Source organism: Ceratotherium simum, chromosome 4 (genome assembly GCF_057802395.1).
Source record: "Ceratotherium simum simum isolate JZ-2026a chromosome 4, ASM5780239v1, whole genome shotgun sequence".
NCBI classification, from domain to species: Eukaryota; Metazoa; Chordata; class Mammalia; order Perissodactyla; family Rhinocerotidae; genus Ceratotherium; species Ceratotherium simum.
The window spans coordinates 37,545,682-37,555,345 of NC_141903.1; the positions used below are offsets into that span (position 1 = coordinate 37,545,682).

The following is a 9,664-nucleotide window of genomic DNA, read 5'->3' on the forward strand; positions in this document are numbered from 1 at the left end:
TTGCTAAATTTGGAATTCAAATAAAAAATGTGAATAATACCTTTATTTAATATAACTTGTGCATAGAAACCAAATAAGTAAACAAGCCTGAGATTACATAGGTGATTATATTACAAAAGGGAGAAAAATAACTAGTGTCTGAATATTGCATTCGGGATAGAGTTCCAGGTATATGGTAAAGCTTAAAGAGACATATTTCTTAAGCTGAGCAGCTGACCCACCTCAGGGCAATGACTGCTCTCTCCTTCCCCACAGCCTTAGTATTTTTTGCCAAAGGGCCCAGATTTGAGTAAAGGGGAACGCCGTGAGCGCAGGATCCGGGCATAAGGGCTGCAGTCTGTTGAGCTTTGACAGGTGGGCGTTCGGGGAAGTAAGTTTCGAAGAAATGGTTTCTTCCCCGGGGGCTGTTGGTTTGGTTGCTGGTTTTCCTGGTTGGCACCAAGGCGCTTTTTGGTAGAAGAAGCCTGGCCTTGGAGTTTTAGCACCGTATGATACTGCTCCGCGATGCATGCTGCCTTCTTCCGGAGGTCCAGTTTTACAAGCATCATGTTATTCTGAAGCTCAGCCAGGGTCTGATCCTAAGGAAGATAAATAAAGTTATAGAAAATATTTCTGTCTGGTATATTAGAGAAACAAGAGGGCAAGGTAATACATCCCATCCACTACTAGTTACTAACAACTGTTTTTACAAAGATTAACTCTTTAAGGTCAGAGCTTACAATTGAATGGGGGCATTTTCTTTAAGACCCAAACCAACAGCACTGAATAGGACATTTTCTTTCTTTCTTTTTTTTTTAAACTTCTATTTTATTTATTTTTTTCCCTTTTTCTCCCCAAAGCCCCAGTAGATAGTGGTATGTCAAAGTTGCACATCCTTCTAGTTGCTGTATGTGGGATGCGGCCTCAGCATGGCCTGACAAGCGGTGTGTTGGTGCGCGCCTGGGATCCGAACCCGGGCCGCCAGTAGTGGAGCGTGCACACTTAACCGCTAAGCCACGGGGCCAGCCCTGAATAGGACATTTTCTAACACATAAGGCGGTATGAGCTTGAATAAGTTTACTTAACCTCTGAGAGCCTTAGTTCTTAGGTATCAAATTAAGTGCTGTGTTTAGTCTAAGATGTATTTTTTTTTTTTTTTTACATTTTAATGTCTCTGAAATCAGGATGCATTAACTGATAAATTTCATAGCTTAATTGTTAGTATTTTGTCTTAGTGGTACGTAAAATAATGGTATCTTTAAGCATCTTGGATTTAATATGATAGTACCTACTTTCCTAGAGTTGTTATTACAGAGTAAATGTCTATAAATTACTTAGCACAGTGCCTTGTACTTAGTGAATGGTTTTTTTATTTTATTTTTTCATTTTTTGGTGAGGAAGATTAACCCTGAGCTAACACCCATTGCCAATCTTCCTTTTTGCTGAGGAAGATTAGCCCTGAGCTAACATCTGTGCCCATCTTCCTCTATTTTTTTGTGGGATGCCACCACAGCATGGCTTGATGAGCGGTGCGGTAGGTCTGTGCCCGGGATCTGAACCCTGGGCCGCTGAAGTGGAACGTGTGAACTTAACCACTACGCCACCGGGCCAGCTCCAGTGAATGGTTATTTTTATTTTGCAGGGAAGAGAAACCCCGCTCCCTATAAGATTAGCCTAAAAATTGTTACTTTTCTCTTCTGCTCTGCATTTGCCCTCTCACATATACTCTGGAGTGGGCTGATGGGTGAGAAGGGGATATATAGGCTGCCCTAACCTGTTTGATTAAGATGTCATCACAAGCGGTCAAAGCTTGTCGAAGTTTTCCTGCCCCGGTGCTGTGGCAACAGGCTCTTTCTGCTGACTGGAGAGATTCACCAAGTTTCTGAAGCTCTGTCCGCAGCAGCCTTATATTCTGAAAAAGGAGGAGTAAGAACCAAATTGTGGCCAAGGTCAACCAGGATAATGATCTGAAGGAGTTGGATAGCCATTTGAAGAGAAGTAAAATTAGAAAGGCTAGTCAGCTGAGTGAAGTAGCCACTCTCCAGGACTGTGCACAGAAACATTTTGTCCTCACATGAATCAAGGATAGAGTGTTGGAAATTGCTTTAGGTAAGGGCTTTGGTAACAGAGAAAGGTAATTACCTTCTGGCCCTCTTCTAACTTCTTGTCCACATCAGTGGTGAAGGGCTTGGCCGAGGGTGGTGGTTCTAACATCTTCTGATACTTCCGCAGCTCTGAGGGAAGGAAACAAGAAACTTCAATATGTAGGCTTTCTAGCCTTGGGCTTACCTCTTTAACTGAGTTAACAGTAGCTTGCAGCAAATATAAAAAGTGATGCCACGTGCATCCTAGAGGGAAAGGCCAGTGGGATGTAGCTTGGAGTTGAGGAAATTATGTTGGAGTTGGTGTCAGAAGGCCCAGGTTTGAAGAACAGCCCTTCCCTGAACCACTATTATGCTTGCTGCCCTTTCTCCTTCCTCACCTTCAGTGGTGGAGTTGAGCTCTGCTCTGCACTGTTCCAGTTTAGCTTTAACCTCCTGGAGCTGCTGGGTGGAGGCAGAAGCCGCCAACCTTTGTGACCGCCGGAGGGACAATTCAGACCCTGACTGTTGATGGGCCACTGGCTGCTGTCTGGCTTCCTGTAAGTGATCTTCTAGCTCTTCAATCTTCTCATCCCGCTCCTAAGAGGGAAGCAGCACAATTCCGTCCAGAGTCAGACAAATCCTACAGGAACAGATGACTGAACAATGAACAAAACCTTCTCTGATACTTATGTTTCAAAAGCCTGTTTATTAGCACTTATACCATTTCCTGGCCAACCAAACCCTTAATAAATTTACCAAACATAGATTGACACATACAAAATACTGAAGAGACTAGAGAAAACTGAGTTACATATTCTTGCTCCTACTAGAGTTTTTAAAATCTGTTTACCTCAGGCAAGCTAGTTATGGGAATCTGAGTAGCTAGCTGGAGCTGGTTCAGGGCAACTCACCTGAAGCTCTTCTTGGTAAAAACTTGTCAGTGACTCCTTGAGGATCTTTAGTTTCTCTTCATACATTTCCTCTAATAGTTCCTTTTGGGTGTCCAAATGTTCACTGTCAGGAGCAAAGAGAAATGAGTGAAGATTGTGAGCATTGTGTTTGGAGGACAGATCTTGAGGAACAACTCCATCCTAGTCCTTACTTCCCACCCTCTGGTCCAAGGGACAGACCAAGAGGGGTCACTCGGTACCTGCACCACTGTTCCCGTTGTTGCATCTGCTCCACCATCTCATTACAAATTTCATCACGGAGCTGCATCTCCAGCTGCAACTTTTCCTGCCGTTCTTTCAAAAGCAGTGCTTTCATGGCTTCCACCACCTGTAGGAGCTCCTAGGAGGGACACACGGGTCAGAGATACCCATGCCCCAAAAAGGCACAGGCCCATCTAGAAGGCAGCATGGAAAAGGTGTAGGCATCAAGCTGCTGCACCAAAGCTTTCTTGTATTCTCACCTCCTTGCCATACATAGAGATGTCAGCTTCATTTTCAATGTCATCATCAAGGCCTGGGTCTGTCTTAGCTCCTGTCTCTAAGCCAGGAGATGCCCGCAGACTGTGTTCCTTGATGAATGACTGTAGCAATGGGAATCCCAGTTGCATAGGTGGAGCATGCACAAGCTAGTGGGGGGGGGGGGGGGGAAGAATCTTAATTGAATTCATACCTAGTCCCTAGTAGCTTCCATAAATAAAGGTACCAGCCCAAAGGGAGCACGGTCATCACACCCGTAGCTTCTCACCTGGCTGGCAATGGCTGAGAACTTGGCCACATGAAGAGTCTCATCATAGGTAGATGCACAGGGATTCACATTGACAATCATGCAGGAGCGGCCTCGGCCTGTGAAGAAACCTTGGAACACTCGAGTCAACTTGCTGTCGCGGAAGGGAACCAGGTTCTGCTTTGACCTGGCAGAGAATCAGAACAGAGCTGTGAGCAGAACTCCAGCCGGTGGGGTATCCTAGCACCATCCTCAGTGGTGACCAGGAAGTCTCTTAGCAAACCGCAGAGCTCCAGGCCATCTGGGCCCATGGCTTGCAGTCAAAAGCTCACCGGTTCTGCTGGTTTTGGCGCAGGGCAGCAATACAGCGGCCAAGGGTGTGTAAAGAAGTGTTAATGTTTCCTGCTTCTTTCAGTCGCTCACCACTCTTCTGATCTTTGCAGCGTTCTGAGCCAGCCAGATCACAGAGGGATAACCTTGAATGATGGGCAGGATCCGACATAAGGACCCCACATGTTACAAGCTTTCCCGCCCTTCATATAGTTCTGGGTGGGGGAGGACCCACCAAGAATCTCTGTCCCCAAGGAAGGAGAGCAAGAATCTAACAGAAGTAATTCCTCTGGCCAAGAAGCCCAAATTTCTAATTTATTTATTTATTTATTTTTGCGAGGAAGATCAGCCCTGAGCTAACATCCATGCCAATCCTCCTCTTTTTGCCGAGGAAGACTGGCCCTGGGCTAACATCTGTGCCTATCTTCCTCTACTTTATATGGGACGCCGCCGCAGCATGGCCTGACAAGCGGTGTGTTGGTGCGCACCTGGGATCTGAACCCAGGCCGCCAACAGTGGAGCATGTGCACTTAACTGCTACACCATGGGGCCGGCCCCAGCCCAAATTTCTAAATGGAAAAACTTACTCGCTGATCTTGGGCACTATATCCCCTTCCCCCTGAAGGTGCAGGATCCGGATTGAGAAGATGCTATGACTGGAAGTTAAGAAAAAGAAAAGTCACTGCACATCTTACATGACCAGGTGGAGAACTAATGTTTCCTGGAACACAGTGAAAGGTTGGCTCTCGCAACTCACCTGCGGCTGGAATTCTGGTTCAGGTGGGTGCTGGCAAAGCTCTGGTTTTTACGACCCACTTTCAGGAGTTTCCAGGCCTCCTCAGCATCCTGAACATGAATCCAATTGAGATCTGAGGCCAAGGAAAGAAGGGCATCATACATGAGATGCGAGCACCTAACTCTTTTCCTAGTCTCTCCCCAAGTCCCTTTCAGGGTTCATACCAGCCTCCCCACTTTCCCATACCTTTCACGTAGGGATTGCCATTTTGATCCTCACATAGCCGCAGAGTCTGTCTCTTACGCTGTTGGCTAGGCGGTTCTAACAGGTCATAAAGCAGTTCATTGTAGATCTCAAAGAAGGAGATCCAGATGGAGAAGCGAATGTCTGCAGGGACACTTACAGGGGCAGTGTCTGGCTGTGCCCACTGGTGATTCGTTTCTAGGGAAGAAGCCAATGTATAGGGCATCAACCCTAGGGTAGTCCATCTCCCTTTTGGCCTACAGGGGCTTCTGAAGGTGGAACTCAAGTTGCAACCTCTGGTCTGTACCCCTCGCAGCTGTTGGGAGCAGGGAGTGGGCTCCTAGTGTTACTTGGCACAGACCCCAGTTATGGTACATACCATCCAGCTGGCTACTGCTGGTAAACTGACTGGTGGAGGAGAGCCCAGCAATACCACTGTCAAAGCTGGTGCTGGTACCCATCCGACTTTCAATGTAGACACTCTTCTTCAAGGAGGTGGACAGCTCCTCCTGGAGGGGCCCAGGGAGAAGATAAGTACAAAACTTTCCAGAGATTTGTCCCTCTATCCCCATCTCTATGAACACCAATGCTTCACCTCTTGGAGGCCTCCATTTAGCAGGGTCAGTTTCTTCATTTCTTCCTGCTGGATCTGTTTGCTGTCTAGCCAGATTACCTCATTGGAGAGCACGGGCTTCAGATCAGGGGTTGGATGAAGCTGGCCTTGGAGGCTTTTGAAGATCAGAGCCAGGGACCGGGGCAGGATCCCTCCATCCTTGATGGTACCTGGAGGTATGTGAATGACAGATAGCTGAGGCAAGTGCTGTTCCCCAACTCAGAGCATCAAAAGGCAAAGACAACACCATTACAGGCCAGTCAGGAATCCTATGAGGCCTACTAACCTTGAATTGTGTGGGTTTTCCCTGAGTTGGTGACTCCATATGTATAGATGAGCCAGTTCTGCCCTTTGAGTACGTCCTTTACCATCTCCTTCACGGTCAGGTTGAAGAAGGATGCCTGTCCCACTTCTGGCCCAAAGATCTAGAGACAGACCCAGTTTCTCAGAGGCCCATTCTTCATCTCCCACTTGCCTCCTGTGCAGAGCCAGCAGATGCATCCCTTTTTGGGTGGCTGGCTCTGGAGACTACTCAAGCAGCTTCTTCCTGCAGTGCTGCCAGCTGCTCCCTAAACACTGCAGACTCAACCACTCTCTGCCAGTCCATCTTTCATCCAAATCAACAAATACTTAAGGAATGCTGTCCACTAAGTCCGATGCTGCACACACAATGGGACAACATAATGGTCACAAGTGTGGACTCTGGAGATGGATGGATCTAGATTCAAGTCCTAACTCTACCAATGACTAGCTACATGGCTTCAGCAACATTACCTTCACTGAGCCACAGTATCCTTGTCAGGAAAAATAGTGACAATAATAATAATAATAATAATAGAGTTGTTGGGAATTAATTCATATAAAGTACTTGACACATTGACTAGCACACAAGGGTCCCCAAAATTGTAGACATGCATATATGAGGAACTCGTAGTGAAGTAAAAAGGTTTCCCGCTAAAGAGGGAATGAAGTACCCCCTACACGTTGGTCCCTTGTTCACAGACCAGTACCTCCGTACCTGGGAAAAGGTGAATCTGTGGGTTGCTTGTCCAATTCCCCGCTCATTGCTCTTCTGGGCAAAGGAGTCCTTGGGTGCCTGTAGAACAAGGGTCTCCACATTCTCAATATGGACACAACCCTGAGAAGGGGGAAAACACAGTTGTCACAGAAGGAAACATTCCCGGGAACCTCTTCTGTACTGCATCATTCTACCTTGAATTCTCCCTCCTCAGAAACTCACCTGATCCTCCTGTCGTTCCAACTCTGAAGGTAACAAGGGCCTGACCCTCAGGTATACTTTCACCTTCTCTGTACTATCCTCAGATGGAACCTGTGGCAGAATTCCAGGCCGGAACTACATATTAATCTCAGCAGTTATTTAAGATTGGCAAACATAACATAGTTCCTGGTAATCACGCTAACATTCTACCTCAGATGTTTCTGTGTGTACTCTTTGGTTCCATAATCATTCCAACACACATGGACTTTTCCACTACTTTATCACCCTTCCCTGTCTCTTCAGTATCCTGAAAACCTGGCTTAACACACTGATTATCTGAGTTAGAACTGTTGACCGGTATGAAAATCAGCCTGTGATATTAAGGCAAAGCACAGTAGTTAGGCACCTTGGAGGCAGACACACCTGAATTTGAGTCCCAATTCCATCATTTAGTAATTTTGAGACCTTGAAAAAGTTATTTAGGGCCGGCCCCATGGCTTAGTGGTTAAGTGCACATACTCCACTACTGGTGGCCGGGGTTCAGACCCCAGGCGCGCACTGACGCACCGCTTCTCCAGCCATGCTGAGGCCGCGTCCCACATACAGTAACTAGAAGGATGTGCAACTATGACATACAACTATCTACTGGGGCTTTGGGGGTTAAAAAAAAAAAAGTTCTTTAAATTTCTTTGCCTCAGTTTCCTCATCTATAGAATGGGGTTATAATAGCACCCATCTCATTCATTCAACAGATATTTAGAGATCTGCCTACTATGGCCCAGGGACTATGGTAGTCCGCAGTGAGAGACATTATCAAGGTTCCTGCTTTCATGAAACTTTCTCTATAAAAGAGGAGACTTCTAAGTGGAGCTGTTCTCAACCAGGGCCATTTCCCTCCCAAGGGACCTTTAGTAATGTCAGGAGAGTAGTCTTGGTTGTCACAAGTGGGAAGGAGCTACTGACATCTAGTGGGTAGAGGCCAGGAATGCTGCTAAACATCTTACAACGCACAGTACAGCCCTGTATATCAAAGAATTATCTGGCCCCAAATGTCAATAATGCTGCAGCTGAGAAACCCAGCTTAGCAGAAAGAAAGGCTCCATAAATGGAAGCAATGGCTGACTTTAAAACCTGAATGTACATTCCACCTACTTGATGGCAGTATGACCCTATGCAAATTATTTAACACCTCTGGGCCTCATGGTGAAGGAGAGAGAACTACTAGCCTTTCCTCATAGGATTACCTGAGAGTATGCACTGAGGGTGTTTCATCAATGCAATGCAAATAATACTTCTCATGGACACACAACTCTACATTTTTTACTCGTCATCTCTTAATTTTGAATTGATCTCTCAGACCCTCAGGATTGCTGGTTTTTGACTTCATACTACTCTGTATGGACAACTAGTAGGCTGAGGATATCACTTTCTGCCCCCAAACTACTGAAGGGGAACAGAATATGCCACCCCAAAATGTGCCACTCTGGCAAGTGGATTATTGTGAGCTGAAAGCAATTATGATCCAGCAGACTCAAGAAAAACTTTACCTCTCCCTTAACTGTCTAAAAGATTTTACAGAGGGGGCCTGGCCCAGAAAGAGAGCTATTACCAGAGATAACTTTTTATCTGAAAGACTTATCTACATGGCAGGGCAAACATTTGATTACCAAACATCTGCTCTTATTATTTTCCTGTGAATTGCCCTCCTCCCCTTTGAAACCCCAGGTCCCTATCCCATTCCTTAGCTCAGGATGGCGTCTAAGCCTCAGTTTCCTGACTGCCTGTATGTACAAAATTAAATTTGTTTTTCTCCAGTTAATCTGTCTTACGTCAGTTTAATTATTAGAACAGCCGAAGAACCTAGAAGGGTAGAAGGAAAATTTTTTCTGCCTGGGTACCCCAAGCCATTCTCCAATGAACTCCTTTACCTGCTGCTTGTCCTCCAGGGAGGTGGAGATGACAGAGCAGTCTGACAGGAGGTCCTTGCGTACCACAGACCCCAAATCCGCAGCTGTGGACTCAAACATGGGGGAGACTACGACCTCCTCATCTGATAGCAAGCCGGCTGGCGGAGAAAGGATCCCTTGCGACATGACAGCAGGGGCAGCTTAGGTCTAAAAAGAGACAAGGGTGGGTAGGGAGGAGAACCTTAGGGGACAGAGGGGCTGCAAATTCTAGGTAAGAAAAAATTCCCTTGCCCCAGGACACCTTGGTCTCGCTGCCTGAATTCCCACTCCCTTTTCCCTTCAACTACCAGCAGAGGGGAAGGGGATGGGAGGAGTTAATCATTTAATCCAGCCTGAGGCAGCATTTCCGACCTCGAACAGGAATGCACAGATATCTGGCTCCAAAAGCAGAAGGCCACGATCCAAGCAGGGTGCCTTGCCCACCGGTGTTGTGGAGGTGGTGTCAGTAGGCTAGGCTCCTTCTCCAACCTCGGCCGGAGGCCCACAGTGAGGACAGAGGTATTAAGAAAACAAGGGATGGCGGCAGCACCGCTTTCTGAAAGCCTATTCCGCGAGGGCAAGAGCTGGTACTCCAGCTGGGCTCCAGCACAGCCCCACACTCACCTGAAGACGCGACACTTGGTCCTTCTCCGGTCACTCACACTCTGCCACCGAACCTTGATTTCCGCCGCCGAACCTGGACTTTCGCTGCCAGAGAGCACAACTCCGCCCACGAGGCACACCTTTTGTTACTGATACAATGTTTTAAATTACGCGCTGCGTTCGTTCGGCCAATCAGATAGCGAAGCTTGCAGCTACCAATCAGCGCAAGGAAAGGGG

At 46.9% G+C, this 9,664-nt stretch overlaps 1 protein-coding gene across 1 annotated transcript; it reads right to left on the minus strand.

Moving 5' to 3' along the window:
* Positions 1 to 15: 15 nt before the first annotated feature.
* Positions 16 to 9,592, minus strand: KIF20A (kinesin family member 20A). Its single transcript, XM_004420142.3, has 19 exons — positions 9,449 to 9,592; positions 8,807 to 8,992; positions 6,900 to 6,989; positions 6,678 to 6,797; positions 5,946 to 6,084; positions 5,642 to 5,829; positions 5,426 to 5,555; positions 5,050 to 5,244; positions 4,825 to 4,936; positions 4,655 to 4,723; positions 4,070 to 4,213; positions 3,759 to 3,924; positions 3,475 to 3,639; positions 3,214 to 3,353; positions 2,975 to 3,077; positions 2,462 to 2,660; positions 2,122 to 2,213; positions 1,754 to 1,891; positions 16 to 578 (listed from the first exon to the last, which is right to left on the minus strand). Exons 2-19 carry the CDS (start codon positions 8,969 to 8,971, stop codon positions 258 to 260), a joined length of 2,676 nt encoding a protein of 891 aa, XP_004420199.1. The 5' UTR covers positions 8,972 to 8,992; positions 9,449 to 9,592; the 3' UTR covers positions 16 to 257.
* Positions 9,593 to 9,664: the final 72 nt, after the last annotated feature.